At 38.7% G+C, this 23808-nt stretch overlaps 1 protein-coding gene and 1 long non-coding RNA gene across 2 annotated transcripts in view; both read right to left on the bottom strand.

The window, feature by feature from the left end:
* LOC127527070 (uncharacterized) overlaps positions 1–23808 on the bottom strand; it is a 251752-nt gene that overhangs the window by 110160 nt on the left and 117784 nt on the right. The gene's annotated exons all lie outside the window — the stretch shown is intronic.
* Positions 1–23808, bottom strand: part of LOC114648261 (phospholipase ABHD3-like) — a 46227-nt gene that overhangs the window by 13350 nt on the left and 9069 nt on the right. The window contains exons 3-8 of the mRNA XM_028797202.2: positions 15755–15937; positions 10233–10278; positions 7358–7470; positions 7090–7263; positions 1455–1503; positions 1190–1355 (exon numbers count right to left, since the gene is read on the bottom strand). Of these exons, the coding sequence (XP_028653035.1) occupies positions 1190–1355; positions 1455–1503; positions 7090–7263; positions 7358–7470; positions 10233–10278; positions 15755–15937 (731 nt within the window). The remainder of the gene's footprint in view (positions 1–1189; positions 1356–1454; positions 1504–7089; positions 7264–7357; positions 7471–10232; positions 10279–15754; positions 15938–23808) is intronic.

The raw sequence follows: 23808 nt of genomic DNA, 5'->3' as shown, positions 1-23808 counted from the left end.
CCACTACGTCTGACATGCCTCCTTTTTACTGTTTTCTCACAGCTTGGATTGCTGCTGTCATAATCGGTTTGAGTTTCATGGTTTGTTTCAATTACGTTAGTATTTGCAGGACTTGTTGTGTTGAAGTGACATTCAGCATCTGTCAAGCGTTGTAAGCATACAACCGGTTTCATCGATAACTTCGTATCCAGCTTTTGAGAGTTGAAACATTCATAAACATCAAAGTGTCCACTACTCAAATCATCACCTGTGAATCTAAGATGTTTAAGAGGCATTGGCGGTTCTCCAAACGTGTAAATTAGGTAGGCAGCCAACTACGTGGGAGGCCGGGGGACACAGGACGCAACCCTGCCTCACACGGCGACCGAGCTGCAGGCTATGGACGTATATATGTACGTAAGTAGGATTCAGTTATGACCGTTACGCGTAGAATTTCAAAATCAAACCTGCTTAACGTTTGTAAGTAAGCTGTAAGGAATGAGCCTGCCAAATTTCAGCCTTCTACCTACACAGGAAGTTGGAGAATTAGTGATGAGTGAGTCAGTGAGTGAGGGCTTTGCCTTTTATTAGTATAGATTATAATGGATGGATGGATCTTTATGCCATATTATTGCTTATGAATGAATTAATATTTGTTGTCTGTAAACTGAGTGAATGAATTTGGTCTGTGAAGGACCAAATGGTTTAATTCCTGGCTTGAGTCTGATGGCTTAGGCTCCGGTTGCAACACACCTTGCAGTTCTAGTAAATGATAGATTGAATGAATGTTGTCTCTAAACTGCTCTGTGTGAGTGAGTGATGGTGAGTGTAGTTTGGTAAAATTATGCCAAGAAGTTAACAATTGCACTTAAAATTGTGGGCAAAAGCAAGGCAAACTGCACATCATTAATAAACAAAAGAGGCAATGAAACATCAGAGCTAAAAGACATCTAAAGGCAAGGCTGCAATGTCTCTCATGGCATTGTCAGGAGACTTTTTTACAATGTAAGATACAGGTAATGCAGGAAACAGTAAATGAAGAGACTACATTTGGCTGAGCCACCCCTGCTCCGCAACTCTGTAATTTAATGAAAAACTGCAAAATGTTTTCTAATAAAAATGAAGGCAGAACACATGAGGCATGTGTTGTATAAAGAGCAAGGTAAAATTGTAATGACTTATTATCCATAGGTTGTATTTAAATACTTACTGTGCTCTGGAGAGAATGGGTCATCTGCAGCATTGAGACATAACACAGGGATAGTAGTCGAGGGGAGCTTGTAGAAAGGGCTAGCGTCGTGATAATAATCTTTACAAGTCTTGTAGCCAAACATCACTGATGTGTATCGCTCATCAAATTCTCGGATTGTGCGAGACTAAAATGAAAACAAAAAAACTTTTTATCTTATTTATTTTTTTAGCATTTAACATATTTACTGAAACATTTTAAAACTTTTGAAATAGTAATAAAATACCTTAAGAATGTAGTCCACATTAATAACTGGCTCCAGGACTTTTCTGTGTCTGCAAAAATTCACAAGTAGCTTTAGTAAACATGCGCCTTCTTACAAAGCCTTCACAAAATACTGCAGGATCCCGGAGTACTCCTATCAATATATTACAAGTCCCCCATGTTGTTAAGTGGTAATGTGGATATGAACCACAATATGGTTGGGCTCCTCCACAGCATTCAGCCTAAAGTTCACCATGGTATGTTTATGATGGCCAAAACTAGATGTGCAGGAGCTGCTACAGAAAGCTCCCCTGGGAGTAATAACTATGAGCATTTGCCAAGGGCTCAAGTGGTGGGAGAATATAGATGAAAGAGTGTACAAAAGAAGAATAACAGAAGAAAAGTAGGGAGTATTATAGCAGAATTCTGGTTGGTGGATCATCCACCATATGGAATAGACAGGAGATACTGATGTGTAGGTAGACCAATGGGCTTTCATTATTTTGCTGTTCATATTTACTTTGTGTTCTCCCTATTCTGTTAAACCTTCCTTTCCTTTTAATAAAACCTGTCATGTTTGAGTTCTCGGATCACTCATGAGCACTTGTACAGTCCAATATACAGTATGTAGATGTATGCATACATACACACACAGCAAAACATATACAGAATGCATGGAAAGTAAAGAGTAAAGTTTGTGGCATGGCGGAAGTGTCAGGAGCGCACCCGGAAGCACTCCGGGTGTCCCTGGAAGGATCGTTGTCCAAGTTCCCGGGTGTGGCGGAAGTAGACTTTTCCCGGGCTCAATGAGGCTAGGGGCACCCCCTGGCGATGACCAGAGGCCCCAATGGGCTTGAGCCTCCTTGCTCCCCTTCCGTGGCCCTCTCCCGATCCAGGGTGGTTGCCCCCTTGTGGCCCAGAGGACGAATACGCCACCACCCGGTCTTTCCAGGCGTCCCGGCCAGGTCTGTCCCCCAGCCTCCTGCAACAAGGTGTGAGCTAACGTGTGTGTGAAAGATGACAATGAATGAAAGCTCATCCAGAAATATAATGCTGCCACCTGGAAATAAGGAATTTGGGTGTTTTGGATATGGCAAACAGAAGACAACTTTGTGTGTCTGATGTCTTGTGTTTGCTGTGCCATGAGAGAACTGACCAAGAAAAATAAAAGGGCTGAGATTGCGGCTGAACTTACCATACCTGGAAAACCTTCTTACAGGCACTAACGTTGTCAGGCAGCAAGTTATTGGCTGTCAGAATGCAGATAGCTTGCGTTAGTTTGGTAATGTTAAGATGTGTCGAAAAGCCTGAACAGACTCGTGCAATTTGTTATCCCCACAATTTCTAGTCAAGTAATCTGACATCCTCAATGCTACTAGGTCCTGAATCTGCTGCTGCTAAGTTTTCCCCGTCATCTGACTTAAAGTCGTGTAATGTGCTGCTAGCTTTAAGTAGTAGCTGCATGCAAAGATGGAAATATCTCAGGTTTTAAATGTTTACATGTCTGAAGTGGTTGGTCAATACAGAGCATGACTTGAGAATGCAGGCTCACATCCCTTAGGCTGCAGACCCTTCGACTGATGATGTTCAGAGGACAGGGTCAAAATCAGATATGTGAATGTATGCTTAAATTTTATACTATACCATACATCCATTTCTGTGTATTTCACAGTGTTTTGTCTTGGATTGCCTTTTATAAAGTTACTATCTGAATGGGCATCAGCTGTTTTAGCGATAGCTGCAGTTACTGTGTACACAGTGAACTGGTTGCTCTCTTTAAACTCAAAACTGGTGTAGTCCAGTCATGCTGGAATTTGAAATTCGTTATTCGACTTTACTGTGTTTGTGGAAGAGTCTTTGCTTTATTTTTTAAATAAACTTCAGCCAACGTTTACAATATGCACCCCCTCTCATTGCCACATAAGTTGGTACCCCCAGAGGTTTTTATGGATCCCCTCTTCCTGGAATATTGTTCTTGCTATTTTTTATATTTTTGAATTATGCTTATTTTAAGTTTGGGTAAGCCAAGGACTGCTGGTTGCCAGAGGTTCAGGCCTACCTGAGGTGTGGTCTATACTGGTTCTGGCCTGCTTTTTGGGGTCTTTTTTGAAGACCTTATTCATTTTGCTATTTTGTGGTGCCAGAATCATGAAAATGGGTAAACCAAGGACTGCTGTTTGCCCGAGGCTCAGGCCTGCCTGAGGTGAGGCCTATTTTATGGAAGGTCAGTAAGGTTCTGGTCTGTTTTTTGTTGGCCTCATCTGTTTTACTATTTTGTGTTGCCAGAATCATGAAAATGTTCACATGGTCTTGTCCAAGTTTCTCTTAACCTATCTGGGGTTCAAATGTTTGTACTGTGTCTTTGTTGTTCATTTCTGATTTATCTATATGTGTTACTATTTACTTTGTTTATGATTTACATATCTGTCTCTAAGCCTGTGTAAGGCTGCCTGTGTTTTGTGGGTGGTTACCCCAAGAGGTGGGGCCACCTGCCAATCACCGCCAGGAACTGCACTCTACGTTATAAATCTGGAGGTTCATTGTGATTGTGCTCTGGAATTGGTGTGTTTATTTGTATTTCTCTGTGGTTAGTGCTTTTTGATATTAGTGGATTTTTTTACTTTCGGCTCTGTTCTTTTGACTTGTCATTGGATTCTATATTAGAACTTTGTTAGCTTTTGGGATTGCTTTCAACTTATAATTTTGGAGCAGGTCCCAAGCATGGATAAATGGGGAGGGTTGGCATCAGGAAAGGTATCCAGCCATAAAAATCATGCTGAAACCTATAAGATATCAACCCCATAGAAGTGGGAAAAGATGGTTCGGAAGAGGAAGAAGAAGAAGGAATCAGTGTATGCCTTTTCTGGTTTCTGGAGTTTCACAGTATTACAGACAAGGTTTTGTGAAGAATATATTTTTTCTTTAATTTTATAAATATTCTAAGAGGCCCTTTTTGTGTCTAGCCAGGGTTTTTAATGGGATTTCCACCTGTTTCTTTGGGTGTGCTTTTGGGACTCCCAGTCATAACAAAATCGACTGGCGACCCTAAATTGATCAGTTATGATTGAGTATACACATTACTGTTGGATCGGTACTAAGATTTTGACTTTGGTACCAATACCAGCTTTCACACCTCAGTACCAGTAACTAAATGATACTGCAGATAACTCCCCCCACCCCAAACTGGTTAGTTACTCGACCACATAACTATGTGTAGCCTCCTGCTTTTCCCTATAAACCTTCCTGCTCCGCCACAGTCTGCAAATGATCATGAGGAGTGGCGGATGGAGGGTTTGTTTTTACCCCCTTGGAGAATGAATCCTGGTAAAATATGTGTATTACAGTGAAGAGTGGATCGAGGAGGTATAAATGGGTTGGTCACCCTTGGAGATCCAATGCTGTTAATAAATGACTAAGCACAAGGTGCTTGTCAGCAACCATTTACATCCAGTACTGAAATTTGCTAAATGCTGGTTCCATACCATTTTAAAAATTGTTTTTAAATGCCACTTCAAGTCTCTGCCGCTCACGTATGTGGATTTCACTTTCACCAAACAACAAATTTTTTAATTCTCGTGGATACGCCTCTTCATTGGGAAGAAACACCACTTTTCCCTGATGGCAACACGAATTAGACGATCTACAAGTCTCCAAATTAAAGTTTAAAGCTGAACAATATCTACATACTTCTGTCATATCACCTATGTCCATCTATTTGATCTCTTTTTGCTGTTCCTTTATTTCATTGAGTAATAACTTCTGTTTGTTAGCGCTAATGCAATCTTTACTATTAGTTTTTTTGAGACTTTCGAATTTTAGTACTTTCATAATCTCTAACCTGCTCTGCATGTATATCACGCCAACATTTTTTAACCTCTTTACGATGTTCTACTTTGTCTTCTACTCTTTCTCTTTTATTTCCGACCCCGCTTAGTGCTAGAGAGCGCAGGAACTGTGTATGACAATAGCATTTACATGAATGAGAAGTGAGTGTGTAGCGGGGCTACACAGTAATAGTGTTTTCAGTGTATGTGCTGAGTGCGTTTTGTTTCCATCGTTCCGTTTGCTGTTATAATGTGTGTGTCAGTAAATACAGAGGGGACGGATGAGGGAGAGAAACCACAGCCCCAAGATGGAAAGCATCTGTTCACAATCAGTTACATCCGGCTCTTTACTATTTAAACGATCAGGAGGGAAAAGAGAAGAAGAAGGAGAAAGACAGAATTTTCAATTAATGACAAAGAACCACCATTACCTGCTATTTTTCACATTGCGCTTTTGTATCCAGTTTGTTTTTAATTCCGCCAGATTTACTTCAGTTCAATCATCGACAGAGACCCCGGGGTTGGACTTCATTATCCACCACACGCCGAGAAAACACAGTGAGATTGTTCCATTTTTCCGGGAGATTCAAACACATCCATTCTTTGTTGACCAGTCATCCATATTCAGGACAGTAATAGTTCACGATCATTGTCTTTTCCGTATTCATCCATTGTTGTTATTTGTGTTGTGTTTGTTATATGTTACAGGGGCAAGGGAGGGTTTGTTATTGTATATATGGTTTTTTCACGTTGCTGCTTTGGTGGAGGGATATACATATCTATATATATATATTTTCTACGTGGGGAATGTGCAGTATTGTTTTGTTGTTGTGTTTCATTTAATATATTTATTCACTTATTTGACATACCTGCTTTTGTGTGCTCGTGATTCACCGTCAATTTAGAGGAAAATATTATTTGTTAGAGGTACGGCTTGGTATATGTAGATTCATCTCAGGAATTTATCCAGGCCGCAGGTCTCGGTAGTGTAGCTGCCGGCTGGGTAAGGGGTCGGCTGTTACAAGTGGACCGTGGGCGCGCCAGCCACTTTGCGTCTCTGCCACTTGCGTAAGTGGATTTCACTTTCACCAAACAACAAATCTTTTAATTCTCGCAGATACGCCTCTTCATTGGGAGGAAACACTACTTGTCCCTGATGGCAACACGAATTAGATGATCTACAAGTCTCCAACTTAAAGTTTAAAGCCGAACAATATCTACATACTTCTATAATATCACCTATGTCCAGATATTTGATCTCTTTTCGCTGTTCCGTTATTTCACAGAGTAATAATTACCATTTATTAGCACTAATGCGATCTTTACTATCAGTTTTTTGACACTTTCGAATTTTAGTACTTTCATAATCTCTAACTTGCTTTGCATGTGTATCGCACCAACACTTTTGAACCTCTTTAAGACATTCTACTTTGTCTTCGTCTGACAATAGCATTCTCACGAATGAGAAGTGAGTGGAACCATGGGCGTGTTTGTAAATGTTTGAGAGGAGGGCGGGAGTTGAAATTATCTCAGAGAAAGTCTCGTCTCATGATTTCCTTTTATAATAGAGAGACTAGTATACTGTGCAACACTATTGCACATATGAGTAAATGTGCCTTGTGATAGATAAACCTCCCATCCAGGTCTGTTGTGTGCCTTGTGCTGAATATTAAAACCAGTGACTGGATTAATCATGTTCACAAAATGAATGAATGAATGAATGAGTGAGTCATAGGTATAAATAACATGCCTGGTGGAAGAGGCAAAGATGAGAGGTACTGAAATATTTTGCAAAATTAATTTAAAAATATAGAGTAATGGAAAATACAGTACCTTGTTATAGTCTGGCAAAGGTTAGAAGCAAGGTGATGATTAAAGAGGATTTTGTTTAGTGGCTTCTCCAAGGAAGCACAGGATTCCACAGTATTCCAACTCACTGATACAGTGAATGCTGCCAACAATCCTGATTTTCTGCCCATTCGAGCAAGATAATTCAGCAGCAAAATCCTAGAAGTAAAACATGGGTATACATCAACTTAGTCACATAATTCTTCAATTGTAAATATCCACTGCTACAACAGCCTCTCTCTCTGTTACTTACCCACCAAGTGAAACACCTGCAGCCATGAGAGGGGCCTGAGGAAACTGTTGTTTGATATGTGAAACCACATGTTCTAAATCTGAGGTATTAGCTGCACAAAAAGTGACTGGAGTCTGGATAAGAACATAACAAGCATAATAGTTTGGTTAATTCCAACTGAATATTGAACATTATTCAACACTGGAGGATAGAAAGGAAAAAAAGCACAAACAGGGAGAGGGAGACACTCAACAGACAAACATTAAGGGAAAACCATACAGTATGTATTACAGTTAATTCAAAGGTAAAATGCTAAAAAGCACAACCGATTCTCTCTGGTATTGCCGAGTTGCACCACTCAGTGACATGGTGCATTACATTTTGAAGGGAGAGATGAGTATGCGCAACTAATTTTCTGCCACCACATTCTCAACGTTCTTGCTTGGGCCAATCACAATGTCTTCAGGAATAAAGGAGACAAATCTGCCTAGAAATAGGAAGAATATGCAGTCTCCAAATGTACAAAGACTGGTTGTAGGATTTGTTACCTAGTGCCACTGTGCTGTCCTATGAAATGTCTTGTGTATGTGGGTGAACACTGCATATATAATAATAATAATTAACTCTTTACATTTATATAGCACTTTTCTCACTACTTAAGGTGTTTCAGTGAGTTCGGAGCCACTTCAACCACCACTAATGTGTAGCATCCACCTGAATAATGCAACAATAGCCATTTTTGTGCCAGTACACTCAGCACACATTAGCTGTTAGGTGGTGAAGTGGTAAGAGAGAGATTGTAACCAATTAGAGACAGTGGATGATTATAGGCCCAAAATGACTAGGCCGTGGTGGGAAATTTAGCCTGGACAAAATTAACAAATTATTCAGATGAAGTGTGTCAAGAAACACTACTGAGTCTCATTTATACCAATGCAATATGTCTGTGTAATGTCTTCCTTTTTGTCATTCTGGTGTGCCTTCAGACCATAGAGGTATGTGTATATTTATTTATTTAATGAGCTTATATATAATATACTGTATGCATACTGTATATAACATAACACATAAACACATACACAGGTTCTGCAATAGAACTGAGACTCTCTTGCAGGATTTCAAATGCTCACATGCTTAAAAATTATGTTTTTTAAAAGAAAAAAATGTTATTTGTAGGAAAGGTGTCCTAAACCAAAACACTTACTGCTGCTTACTTTAACATCTAAACGCCACACGTTAATATTTGGCTGAACTCTCCTTTTCCCATAATAACATCTGTTATTCTTCTGGCAAAGGTGTCTCCAGACTCCTTTCGGCAGACATGCTACTATTCATTATAGTTTCTGAAACAATGCTTGTGGACTGCAAATTTTCAAACCTTGCCACAGATGCTATTTGGGTTTGATTGCAGGACTTTGACTGAGACACTAAAAGGCATCAACCTTGTTACTTAAGATACCACAGTGTCATTTTGTGCTTGTTCTTGAGATCACTGGTCAGCTGAAAGGTTTTCAGCAAATGGAAAAGGGGCCTTTGAAATTTACATGATATTCACTATTCAAGTTTAATTCTCCTTCAATAGGTCATTTAGTCTGGTAATGAGAAGTACACCCACAACTTCATTCAGCCATCATCTTTCTTCACTGCAGGATTAGTTTTTCTTGGGGTATAAGCAGTGTTAGGTTTGTGCCACAAACAGCTCACTGAATTTTGTCCAAAGAACTCCACCTCCGTCTTATTTGACTGTAAGACCATTTCTCTAAACACTTAACTCTTTCACGATTGTGCCTACTCATAAGATTTAGATGGATGTTAAATTATTCTACGTGAAAAATAGTTCCCTTCTTTACACTCTCCCATACGATCCTGTTTTGATGAGCTTTTTGAAAGTGTCACTGGATACACCTTTACATGATCCCCCCAGACTATGAACTCTAAAGGACATTCAAGGTGATCACTGGAGTCTCCTTTTCTGGGTATCAAATTATAATGTACATCCATTTGTAGGTACAGTAATGTTTGGGCAATACAATGAATCTTCCATTTCTTGATTGCAGCGCCAGTCTGCTTATGGGAAAATCTAAACAGTCTCATATATTCTTATTCACATTTCCTTTTCTATCAGTATATTTCCAGTTTCCTTAAAATGTTTTGCAGTCTTTTTATATCATTTATACACTGTGTGACTAGTGATTCCTAAACAGAGTAGAATGTTTCTCCAGAAAATGTGACAGTGCAGAGGACAGTGAAAAGACAATTGCGTTAACCGAGAGCTACACAAGCTCAGGGGTATAAATGGTTAAACAAGTCACTCTTTATGTTTGTATGTTTTATCAGGATAAACTTCAAGTCTGTCTCACATTAGCAGTTGTTCATTTTGAATAGATACACAGTAAAGCAATAGTGCAAGATTTGCCAATACAAATGTCACTGCAGAGGAACTGGTCAGTGTAACACTCGTATTCACTCTCTCTAGTCATACACACTAAGACAGCAAAGTTGAGATGTGAACAAAGGACATTGGGATAGCAAGCTAAAATATCTGCTACTCAACTAACGATGATCTCTGTCAGCTAGAAGTGGATATCCTTTAGCTCAATAAATGGAAGCTTTCTTGGGTTCACTCCGGGATGGAACAAATGCAACAGGCGAGGCCCACAAAAAGGCTAACAAAGATATCTTCTCTAACTGCATGTTAGCAGCTTTTAATCCCAACATCCTATATTCACTGCTATTGTCTCAGGGAGAACAAATAAAGTGAGAGTGTGAGCACTGCCCTAAGTGCTTCGATTCCTTGCAGTTGATAACAAAAAGACGACATTTTATTACTTATTTAGTCAAAAGCGTACTACACTATCCTCACAACATTCTCAAAGGTAAATTTCTTTCCACTTACCAGAAGTTCTTCCCCTCCAAATCCTCTGTTATTAAAAACAACTACTCTGTGAACGTCAAAGGAAGAAGATAAATATTGATGAATACAAAATAACGTATGACACTGCATTTCACATTGATTCATAAACACTTGGCTTTGTAAATTTGGAACTGCATACAAGTACCTACTTAATCATTTTGAAATCTGACATACTCTATTAGAATGGAATTAAGCAGCACAGTAACACAGTCGTAGAGTCCTGCCGCCTCACCAGTCCAGGGTGTCTGGTAATTGCCCATGTTTAGTTTACATGCTCTTCCCGTGTCTGTGTTTGTTTTCCTACTAGTACTGTGGGTTTTCTTGTAGATCACCAAAGAAGTGTACGTTATATTGAGTGGTGCTTTCAAATTGACCCTGTTTGAGTTCAAGTGTGAGTTGGTCCTGCAGTGAACTTCATCCAGAATCAGTTTCTGCCATCCACTCATTGCTACCAGTACAGGCCCCAAGGATCGTGAACTGGGTTATACAGGTTTGATCATGTTATGTGGAAGGAAGTTGTTTTATATAATGAAGATAATTCTGTATTTTGTATGCATTGGAAAGCATTTTAAAAGGAGTGTGACAACATTATAAATATTTACCCACTAGTGACTTGAAAACTGGTGTACTGATAAGGACAGGTCTGACTTTAAGGAAAATTAGCAGAAATTAACAGCTCTGAAATTGCATTTCCAAGTTAAAACTGGAAAGTGGTACTACCTCCACATTTCAAAAAGGAAATTCTGCACCTAAAACAGTGCGGTGGTTAAGGCTTTTGAACTTCTCTGATGACACAGATTTAAATCTCAAAAAATAAGTCACTTGTTATTTCTGTTGTCCAGTAGGACAATAGGACAAAAGAATTGTAACCAAATTTATCTCAAATTTTGTAAGTCGCTTTGCATAAAGGAGTAAGCCAAATAAGTAAATTTTAATAATAAATAATTAATTCCTGTTTTAATTCTAATCAAAGTATTTTGCTGAGAATTGACCGGACTACTTTGCACTTCCATACCTACATCATTCATCAAAATATACTCATGCAAATATACTGTAACAGTGAAAGCACTTTAATAAATGCATTACAGAAGAGTAGAGAAGTGTGGTGTTTTGTAATGAATCATAATATTCAAATATAAGTACATCCATTAATTAATTGATATACAAAAGTTTTGTGCATTTTGATTAATCATTTATTTATTTTCTTAAATTGTACAATATTTAAAAAAAAACCATTTTTTTGCAGATGCTGACAATTGTGTAATGTGTGAGCTGTATATGTAAGAATATTAGATGTGTGGTTTTCAAAAGTACAGCTTTGAGCATCGTTTCAGGTAGTTTACTGGAATCTCATTGTATGTGTTATGCAATCACAATAAAGGAATCTTATCTGTATTCGATGTTGCAGTGCTAGTCTCTAATTCCCCAGAACAATTAGCTAATTAGTTATGTTCAGTAATCAATGGATGGATGAAGTCAATTTACAGATCTTAGTATTTTGTTTCAAAGGTGACATTATTATACATCTCTCTCTCTCTCTCTTATATATATATATATATATATATATATATATATATATGTATATATAAAAAGTCGCCACCTGGATTTAACTAAGCAAATAGGTACAAGCCTCCTATTGGATAATTACTGCATGGGCGATTATCTTTCAGCTGGCAACAAGTTATTTAACCCCAACTGGTGCAATGAGTTGCTTCTCATTTCTTAAACAACCATGTCGAAAGACACATCTCATGGTTGTGGAAAAGATGTTAGTCTGTTTGAGAAGGGTCAAATCATTGGCATGCATCAAGCAGAGAAAACATCTAAGGAGATTGCAGAAACTACTAAAATTGGGTTGAGAACTGTCCCTTTATTATTAAAAATTGGAAGGATAGTGGGGACCCATCGTCTTCGAGGAAGAAATGTGGCCGGAAAAAAATCCTGAATGATCGTAATCGGCAATCACTTAAACGTTTGGTGAAATCAAATCGAAGAAAAACAACAGTAGAACTCAGGTCTATGTTTAATAGTGAAAGTAAGAGCATTTCCACACTCACAATGCGAAGGGAACTCAAGGGATTGGGACTGAACAGCTGTGTAGCCGTAAGAAAACCACTAATCAGTGAAGCAAACTGGAAAAAAAGGCTTCAGTTTGCTAGGGAGCATAAAGATTGGACTCTGGAGCAATGGAAGAAGGTCATGTGGTCTGACGAGTCCAGATTTACCCTGTTCCAGAGTGATGGGCGCATCAGGGTAAGAAGAGAGGCAGATGAAGTGATGCACCCATCATGCCTAGTGCCTACTGTACAAGCCTGTGGGGGCAGTGCTATGATCTGGGGTTGCTGCAGTTGGTCAGGTCTAGGTTCAGCAACAGTATGTGCTCCAAGAATGAGGTCAGCTGACTACCTGAATATACTGAATGACCAGGTTATTCCATCAATGGATTTTTTCTTCTCTGATGGCACGGGCATATTCCAAGATGACAATGCCTGGATTCATCGGGCTCAAATTGTGAAAGAGTGGTTCACGGAGCATGAGACATCATTTTCACAAATGGATTGGCCACCACAGAGTCCAGACTTTAACCCCATTGAGAATCTTTGGGATGTGCTGGAGAAGGCTTTGCGCAGCGGTCAGACTCTACCATCATCAATGCAAGATCTTGGTAAAAAATTAATGCAACACTGGATGGAACTAAATCTTGTGACATTGCAGAAGCTTATCGAAACAATGCCACAGCGAATGCGTGCCATAATCAAAGCTAAAGGAGGTCCAATGAAATATTAGAGTGTGTGACCTTTTTTTTTGGTGGCGACATTTTTTTTTTGGCCAGGCAGTGTAATATATATATATATATATATATATATATATATATATATATATATATATATATATATATATATATATATATAAAATCCAACGTCTGTCTGTATGTCTCTCTGCTTTTCATGATAAAACTATTTAACAGATTTAGATTGTGTTTTTTTCTATAATTTGCTTGAACATTCTGGTTGATTGTACGACTTCATCATGCTAAGTATCATAGTTCTCATGTGGTACTGATTTATTTGCGAGAATCCAAGAGAGACACAGCAGACCGAGGGGAGGGAGGCGGGGTCTTCCTCACTCACACGCCAGTCTCAGGGTGTGTACCTTACCTCCGCTTAGCTAGTGAACGAGAGAACTACTTAACAGATTTAAATCAGGCTTTTTTCTATAATTTGCTTGAACATTCCGGTTGATTTTGCGACTGCTCTCATCACGCTATGAATCATAGTTCGCTTGCAGGAGCGATATATTCGGGCTACACCAAGACAGAGGCTTTACGCCATAGGGGGTGCTGGGGAGGGTTGGATGCATGACATCAGGAGTAGGGAGCAGGGCAGGGCCCTCCTTACTCATGCGCCAACCTCTGTTTGAGTCGCTCTACCTTTGTGTTTTGGAGTGTACCTTGCCTCCACATAGCTAGCGATACCTGTTTATTGATTTTTAAAGTGTCACACACGTGCGCATGGGAGGCAGCTAAAGGGCTTGAGTGACGGCAGTTCTGAGATATGCCGGGAGGTGGCAGAGTGCACTGACTCTTTTTCTGTCTTGCCTGCAGACCATTACCGGGAGATTCCACCTGGCTCTCGTGACATCATTTCCGGGACCGAGCCAATGGAAGGAGTCCTTACTGGCTCCGGCCCCTCTGACGTCACGTCCGGGCCCAAACCAATGGAGAACAAACACGTCCCTGATCCTTATGACCTCACTTCCTGTCTTCCCCTTTAAAACCCTGCCCTTTGTCCTAATTCCTCAGTCTTGCTTTGGACTCAATTTTATGCACACCAGTGCTGTTGATTTACATAAAACGACTTTTGCAGCCAGGATACCAGATTATACGGGTGGCTGCCCCAAACCTTTATTTGAGTATGTCTCGTCTTTTTGACAAAAGTTTGTCCTTTTTCACTACTACGCGGGCGGAGCTGGGGGGGGGGGGTCTTGGAGGACGGCTACTACAAAATATATCATGATTTGAGCCCCATTAGAGTGGCAATGTTTTAGAGCATTTTATTCTTCTACATAGCAGGTTCTTGCGAACTGCATCTTAATCGTTCTGAAACATCACCATCACACCAAATTGCAGCAGAGAGTAGTGTTTATCAAGATGGTAAAGATTCCACTTAATAGTCTGAAGAGGATAATATAGGTCTTATTCCATCAACATGAACATTATCAGAAAGAAGGCTGCCACATGCCACCTGGGCTATGCTATAGGATAAATAGACCCTAACCAGTTGCACGTAGGAGTCTAATGTACCATCATATGACTAGGCAATAATATTTCCTCATTTTTGCCCATTAACATGTGCCACAGGAAAATCTTTACTTACTTTTTTAGTTATAATGCAGTGAACCCTAACTGCAAACTCCAACTGCATTAGAACTACAGAGCTTATAAAAAGTATTCACCCCCTTGGCAGTATCTGCTATACATTATTGAAAGACAGTGGATTTCATTTGGCTTTTTTGACGCTGATCAACAGAAAATGAGTCATTAAACAGATCTCTGCAAAGTGGTCTAAATTAATGATGCATAACAATAAAATGTGAAAACGTCCAAGGAGATGAATACTTTTTATAGGTGTTGAAGACAACATATTATGTTATTGCTACTCTGTACACATTTTACTCACGAGTACATCTCCTAACCCTTTAAAATACTTGAAGCAAAAATGTAAAAACAGTAGATACTAAGGTGGATTTTTATTAGAAGAAGAAATGACTGAACTGTCAGTCACACTCACTACACTTCATCGTCCGTGGTACTTGTTTTCTGCTGTAAAGCAAACCTTGTTGTGTGCGATCTTTTGTGTTGTGCATTTATCGTTGACACCTTTAATACTATCCCAAACTTGCTGATATTGACAAAGCTAACATAAGTATGTGGGGTGTTTTCAAAAACAAGGAAGCTCATAAGTTTCCTATTTGAAAACTTGCTTAATCTGGTGGGGAACTGCAAATTCCAGCAGCACTGGGCACAAGGCAAGAAACAGGCCTAAACAAGGCATCTGCTTGTAACACAACCCACTCACGTATGCACCCACAGTCATTCTCACACAATGGACAATTTGGAATTGCCAGTAAATGTAGCCTGCAGCACATCTTTGGGAATGTTGGAGAAGACACAAATAGACACTGGGAGAATGTGCAAACTTCACATGGACAATGCAAATCAAACCAAGCACGCTTGATCTGTGAGGTGGCAGCACTGCCTACTTTGTGCCCTGTCTAGTGATGCTCAGGCCCTCTGCATGTCTGAGTTAAATAAGCAGTTCAGAGAATGGTATGTTATTTTCCATTGGTTCAACTTAAAAACATGTACATTAGGTAGAAGTAAGCACACTGGGATTCCTTGTAGTGTATTTTTCTATCTTGTGCCATTTGCTGCAAGGAGTAACTGTGGTTCAGAACATCCTTGTAATTGAAAGAAAAGTTTAGGACATGAATGACTTTCTCACCTGTAGCCATGGCGGGTTGCTTGACTCGCAGCGTGAAGAACATATGTTTGGCTGCTATTCCCAGTGAGCCCTGGAAGGATCAAAACTGTTGGACGGGTGGTGGAATTGGGGTAGTGTACACTTCCTGAATTATCTACCCAGTCAAGAGAAATCTGGCCTCCGTCTAAAGTTTTAATCAGTTCACTGCAAATGCAGAAAAACACAGACAAGAATTTTCAAAAAATGTCAGGGATTAATGTATAAAGTACTAGGTTCAGTATATATGAATTGTAATAAGAAAAATGAGAAAAAAAACCCCACTCTTGTTCAAGTCAACATTATTTTTGCTGGCGTAGTGTCCATTTGAGTAAAAACATGTTTTTAAAAGGAGTTTTATATTTATTGAACTAAGTTCTAAGTTCTGCATAAGTAATTGATGCATATACATGTTTTTTTTCACAATTCCCCTGAATAAAATAATAAGTATCTGTGTGTCCGCCCTTTTTCTACAGTACTGTATGTCTCTATCATTCCAGCTGATCGCGGATCACAAACATTAACACTACTTTTACAAAAACCATAGCATGTAACAAATATACATGCATTGAATCATGCACTGCAAATGGCAACATGGAAGTCTACATTGATTACTTAGATTTCAACCTCTCTTAGATGGGTAGCGCAGCTAGTTATAAAAAAAAGAATAAACTACTCACACTAATTTACTTTCTCACATAAGAAGTATAGGGAAAGTATTGTAATAGTCCAAAGATTCGATGTTGAGATTTTGATGAATCTCGATGTTTAGACCTCCCTGACTTTCTCGTATATGAAGCAATGGGAAAGTACTGGAAACCTCCAAAAATTCCATTTAGAGATTTTGATGAATCTTGATGTTTCAGACATCCCTGAGTCAGAAAATACTATTTTTGGAATTATGTCTGTGTATCTGGCTGTGTGTGTATGTAAACAGGATAACCCGAGTACGCTTTCACTTAGGTCAACTAAATGTTGCATACAAGTATTAGGTACAAAACATAGATTTCTGTCAACTTTTGGACTATTTCCGTTAATGGTACTTTACTTTTTATTCATGCAGCTGCAGAGTCCGATTTTGTTCAACTTTACTTTTATAATAATTGTTCAATATATTATTAATTTGATTTGTTGTCGATGTTTCATTAATGTACATAATATTAAATATAATCATTGTGTTGCGGTTTACTCCTCAAATATCCATCCCCATATATGTATCCTCTTTAATAAAATCCCTGTGTTCGTCCAGGTGTCCGTGTGTGTGTGTCTTCTGATGAAGTGCGCATGCGCGGGGCACGGTGCGATGCGCGATATTACTGTCAGAGAAAGTTACAGGCGTTTTACGGAAATACAAACCAGTATTACTGCGAGAGGAAATTAAAGGTACACAATACAGTGACTCATATTACAGCCACATACAAGCCAGTATTACTGTCAGAGGAGATTAAAGGCATATTACCGACACGCACGCCTGTATTACCGCCAGAGAAAATTAAAGGTATATTACGGACGTTCAAGCCAGTGGATGTACAAGACAGTATTACTGTCACAGAAAATTAAAGACACACAATACACGGCGGCAGCCCACGAAGAATGGTCAGCTCAGCAAGTAAACATCAACAAAAGAAAGGCTGAAAGAAAGAAAAATACGACCAACAAAAAGAATGGGGTCAAAGTCCCTTGCCATTTAATATACTGTAGACTGTTCCTACTAATGTTTATGCACTACTGTTCTAGCGCCCGTTATTGTAACGGGCTAAATGACTAGTAGATAGATAAAAAGTTACCAGTGGTCAGAGAATTAGAACAGAAAATTGCAAGAACATTTAAGATATATAGGTGCCGATGCTCAACATGGCCCAAATGCAAAGCATGGTACATTTATGCTTACTGGAAAGCACATAAGTCATAAATTATATTTATAACCATATATGTAATAGACTGGAATTTTACTGTTAAAAAGAAAACAGGAGATTATGTGGGTTGTAGTAGTGCAAGACTAAACTTTTTATAGCTTAACTGCATTCAGAAATATACTCTACTTCCTTGAGACAGCTGCAACTTTTATTGTGTTACATCATTTAATTATAATGTATATAATTTTTGTGCTCTATTTTTGCGTTTCACACAACATACTCAGGAATTATAACATTTAATTATAATGTATTACATTTATGTGCTCTATTTTTGTGTTTTACACAACATACTCAAAAATTATAAGGACCAAAAATACTTTCTCTTAATTAAATATTTGTACCTATGTTGATAAATCCTCCTGTGACTTCAACAAATTCTGTTGACTGTTTTTTTTCTTGTTGTTTTGCTACTAGATTTCAGAAATCTCAATACCATATGTTTTATATTTTGAGTCAAAATTTGCCTTACACAAATACACTGATTTAGAAAATTTCATATAATTAAAAATATTCCATGGAAATTAAGCTCTTTAATTTTAGCTTTAGGTCTTCTCATGTTGGACTTCAGGAGCTTTGCGCAGCTTTATTACAAACATTTAATCCTTTCTTTGTTATATATTTGCTAACCCATGAAATGTGTTCCTATGAAGGGGGGGGGGGGGGGGGGGGGGGGGGGGTTACTTCTGTGTAGTAACCCTTCTGTTTTCCTATATTTTTTAGTGTGCCACAGAAAATTCAGGCCTCCTATTCACGATTTTGTATTCCATTTAAGGAAGTTATAAATTCTACACTTTGGTATGAAACTAAAAAATGCATGTAAAAAAAGATTAAAAGCACTTTACTATCTAAAACAACTGAACACCAATGTAACTGTAGTTCTGATTCTCCTGTGTCATTTAAAAGAGCCATCAGACAAATATAACAGGGAGGCTGACCCCCATTTGAATTGCCTATAGTGACTTACCTGAATTTCGAGAGAAAGTAAAAGGACAGTACAGGGGACTGACAATAAAAAAATCTGCTTTAGTTGTATTTAGAGTGGACAGTTCATTTTTTCTTTAAAATTACATCTAGAACAATTTCAGAATCATCATTATACTGTTACCTAAAATGTTGTCAAGATACAATACATTATGACTTTTTTTTTTTATTTATTAATTTTATTGTAGTCATTCCATACATATAGATTAATTTATAACAAAAATGAATTGAAGACAAATCAGACCCCACCCTTGAGAAGGAGAGCTTAGCCAAAGGAGAATTGCTTAAGGCTTTTTAATAGGGCAAAAAAATAAACATAAGAAAGGAAGAAATATATATAGGTAAATAAAAAAAAAGGAGAAGGGAAATAAATGTGGTAATAATAATTTCTCTTATTCTAAAATATTATTGATTAGATCCTGCCACGTTTTGAAAAAATTCTGTACAGATCCTCTAACTGAGAATTTGATTTTTTCCAATTTCAAATAATATAAAACATCGGTTTCCCACTGACTTATCAGAGGAGAGTTAGGATTCTTCCAATTTAACAAAATAAGTCTGCGTGCCAAAAGTGTAGTGAATGCAATCACCGTTTGCTTGTCCTTCTCCACTTCAAGTTCGTCTGGAAGAACACCGAACACAGCTGTTAATGGGTTAGGAGGGATTGTGATACCAAGGCTGTCTGAAAGGCACTTAAAAATTTTTGTCCAAAATGATGTTAGTTGGGTGCAGGCCCAGAACATGTGACCCAGTGAGGCAGGAGCTTGGTTGCAGCGTTCGCAGGTTGGATCCTGCCCTGGAAACATTTTGGACAGTTTTAAGCGAGACAGATGGGCTCGATATATAATTTTGAGTTGAATAATTCTATGGTTTGCGCATATGGAGCTCGAGTGAATTCTCTGTATTGCTACCTTCCACTCCTTTTCTGATATACTGATTAAGAGATCTTTTTCCCAATGTCCTCTTGGATCTTTGAAAGGTAGGGACTCTGATAAGAATTTTTATATAGCGCAAATGGTGTCTAATTCCTCGAAATTGAGCAGTATTTTTTCCAGCATGGTGAAGGGTACAAGGTGAGGAAAATCGGGCAGTTTCTGTTTAACAAAGTTTCTAATTTGAAGATAGTGAAAGAAATGTGTAGCTGGGAGGTTGAATTTGGAACGTAATTGTTCAAAAGATGCAAATATGTTGTCTATATAAAGATCTCTGAGCATTTTAATCCCAAATCTTTTCCAGGTATTAAGCAATGTTAACACATCAGGGTATTTTGCAACATTACACAGCACATTTGTATCTATTTTTTCAACAAAGCCAAAGTGCAGAAGCCATTTTGTTTTGTCTGTTTGCTAGCTATACTTTTGTGCAGTATACTGGTACTGAAAATGTACTGCAAACCCAAAATTAAAATTAGTACCGTATCAGTATATTGGTATTTTTGGTTCCAGGACTAAACACCAGGCTTCACCCCCATCCATACTTCTTTGACATGCTCAAGACTTTATGACCCCCTCCAGCCATAATTGCTTTGATGCAGTGATTAGTTCAGCGTGATGCACCTGGGATGCGGCTATGAAGGGTGATACCAAGAGAAATGCTCCACCATTGGGAGATCACAGACTCCCCCTCCAACCCCTTAATTTTTGATGCAATCTGAAGTTCATGGGAGACCCCTCCCCATTACTACTTCAAAGCAATTACGACTTCACTGAGATGTATTACTTTACAGCGATGCATGGCATGGCACACCAGCGAGGTGGCTATGAAGAGTGATGTAAGTGCAGTGTGATCAGGAATTTTCAGGGGACAGCCCACATTGCTTTGACATGTGAGCGATTTCACTCCTTTTTCCTTCCGTATTGCTTTGATGTGGTTCAGTGTAACAGGCTGGACTAAGACTGGAGGGTTATGGAGTAATTTCTGATTTTCTTCAGAACTGATTTAGCACTGGTACTGAGGTCCAAAAGATGGTTTCAATACCAAAGTCAAAAATTTAGTATCAATCCAACACTAAGCAGCTACACTTACCTGACAGGTAATAGAACAAATTTTAAAAATTTTCGATATTTGATATCTCTTGCCCTACGTGTACCCTCAGCATTCCTCCTATACCTTTCCTCAGTATCCTCATGTGTCTCAACCTCTCTTGCCCCACACTTCCTCTCTCAAACATGTTCCCAAAAGGCCTTGTTCTCAGACAATGTCATTCCAAGGCACCTTGCTCACCTCCTCTTTGCTTTTTCACTACCACCAATGATAGAAGAATCTCCAGTACTCACTGTGAGAACATCATTTGTATTCTTGTGAATACTTCGCATCTTTGAAGGTGACTCAGGTTGCATCTTGTTAGCATTTAGGGACCCAGTGTTGCTTGGTATGTTATTTGCTTTGTTGTCATTGAAATGCTCTATTTTAACTACTTTTTTTGTAACAATAAAAACTGTGACAATCAGGAATTGAACTTTAGATTTCTAACACATTATATCATGACCATCCCTACCACTGAGCCTCTAAACTGATCAATCAGATTACTCAGAGGCACTGGACACACACACACAGACAGTAAGGGTTTATTATATACAGTAGTAGATTTTTAATGTGTTGGTGATGTGTATAGCATTAAAGGTGTAGAGGTGCAGGTGCAACTTAATAGAATAAAAGATAGCTTTTACATAAAAGGAAATATAGATGTTGTGCTGTGTCCAGGCCACTACAATTCTCCTTACACATTTGAATAATATAGCAAACATGATGGATGTGTCCACATAGCCACAATTATTGCCTGCCAGGTTGTGCCTCTGACAATATCTCACTACCCAACTCCAAGGTAACAGACTATCTGGTCACAGCTGGCTTTATTCTCCCTTCACCAGCCATTTCCAGGGCAATCCATGGAACCACTTCAGGTATACACCAAGGAAAGCCCTGTAGCCTTAATCCAGAGCTCCCACTAGTGGTCTCAGGTCTCCCTGCACTCTTGAAGTCTCCTGTATGTAAAAGAGCAAACTCCCCTTTTTTGCTTTGGCCTCAGCTCCTCAGTGTCAAACACAGGAAAACCTGCTGACTTATGGCCTCTTCTCACCACCCTAGTAGGTATCTAGTTGATTCTGAGCAAACGCTTCTGTAGCACGTAGGCTTAAAGTAAATAAATTCCCCTTGACAGAAGGCCTCTCACTGAAACATTGATTGAGGGATCTCCTTATACTTGAGCAATCTTATAATGTTGTCCATCTCAGGTTCAGTCCTGTTGGCCCACAGATTTTTTTTTCCCACTCAGTTTCACAATCAGGGAGTCATTTTACTTCTTATTGACTTCACTGTTTAATTAGCTGGTCTTTTTTTCCTTCTTCTCTTACTATGCATTCAAAAATGCGTAGTGGTGTGAGATCAACACATATAAGAAATGTAGAAACATGACTTAATTTTCCAATTCAGATTTTTTTTCTAAGGACTTTGCTCCCTTAATTGTATCCTGCTGATATACAACATGCAGAGTAGACACCAGGGCAAAAAACACTGATAAGTAAAGGGCTGCAATTACGTCAGTGTCATAAACACTAACAAGCACATTAGTAAAAAGTAGATTAAATAACCAAATCATCTGGATAAGAAAAAAATTGTTCATAGTGATGATTATGAGGATGCAGAAAATGTTAAAAACCAAGATAAAGAAAAGGTCAATTCAGAAATGCTTGGTACATCATGATAGAAATATGCCAAACCCAGTTTTATAATTCCTCTATTGAAGCCATAGAAACTGGGAAATAACACAATACCTTAATAAGATAGGACTCCAATTAAAAGGATGGTTGGCATAAAAACCTGTACTCACAGTGGGCCCATGTCTGGGGTGCTTCTAGTCCTTGGGTAGTGAACATCAGTATAGCAAGAGATGCCCCTTGGTTTTACCAAAGTGGGTCCTCCTCAGACCCTTTTAGTTCTCTTCTTCTTTGTGACATCTTCCTCTGCGTGTTGGTACTCTATCACAAAAAATGTGCCTGTGTGTATGTATACAGTGGATTTACAAAGTATTCAGACCCCTTCACTTTCTGCATACTTTATTGCATTGTAGAATTAATTTTGTATGGATAAATTTGCCATTTTTGCCCATCAATTTATGCTCAATAACCCATAATGACAAAGTGAAAACATGTTTTCAAAAAGGCTTTGCAAATTTATTATGAATAAAATCTGAAATTTCTGATTCACATTTATCCATTAAAATTAAATCTACAACACAATAAAGTGCGCAAAAAGTCAAGGGGGTCTGTATAATTCCTTGATTCACTGTATGTACTGTGTATACAGGAGAGACATTTAAGTTTTCAACAGATATGCAAGTTTTAGGCATCCCTGAACACACCATGAAGTCTGTGTGCCTATCAGTAATGTCAGGAAATATGTATGTGCATTCACTTCTCAAATATGGATCATTCAGTCCAACCAAAACTTGGCTTAGATATTTGCAATGTAAAATATTAGAAGACTATTACATTTTTACCACCATTGCTCTAATAAATGTTGCTTTACATAGATGGATTTTGTGTTTTGAGAACTTGTGCCCCAACTACAGTACAACTGGAGAAAGAGAATATACATTTTTAAGAGGATGTGCTTCATTCTATTGCACATAATATATTAACCAACAGTATCCATCCATCCATCCATTTTCCAACCCGCTGAATCCGAACACAGGGTCACGGGGGTCCGCTGGAGCCAATCCCAGCCAACACAGGGCACAAGGCAGGAACCAATCCCAGGCAGGGTGCCAACCCACCGCAGGACACACACAAACACACCCACACACCATGCATACACTAGGGCCAATTTAGAATCGCCAATCCACCTAACCAGCATGTCTTTGGACTGTGGGAGGAAACCGGAGCACCCAGAGGAAACCCACGCAGACACGCAGAAACTCCATGCAGGACACGCCACCGTGCCACCCTAACCAACAGTATTTTACTGGCAAATGTAGGGAATGTCTTGTGATTGACGTATCAGATAAAAAATATATTTATATTAATAGTGCAAAACAAGAGAAACATTAACGTGTTTCCATATTTCTACCTGAATGATGCCACCACAAGAAGAAATATATGACAAAAGCAAAAATAAAAAACTGGCTTTAAACTTTAGCCTATA

This window comes from Erpetoichthys calabaricus, chromosome 3 (assembly GCF_900747795.2).
Source record: "Erpetoichthys calabaricus chromosome 3, fErpCal1.3, whole genome shotgun sequence".
In the NCBI taxonomy this organism is placed as follows: domain Eukaryota; kingdom Metazoa; phylum Chordata; class Cladistia; order Polypteriformes; family Polypteridae; genus Erpetoichthys; species Erpetoichthys calabaricus.
Note: the sequence above shows the minus strand (reverse complement) of the source record. Positions and strands in the feature narration are given on the sequence as shown.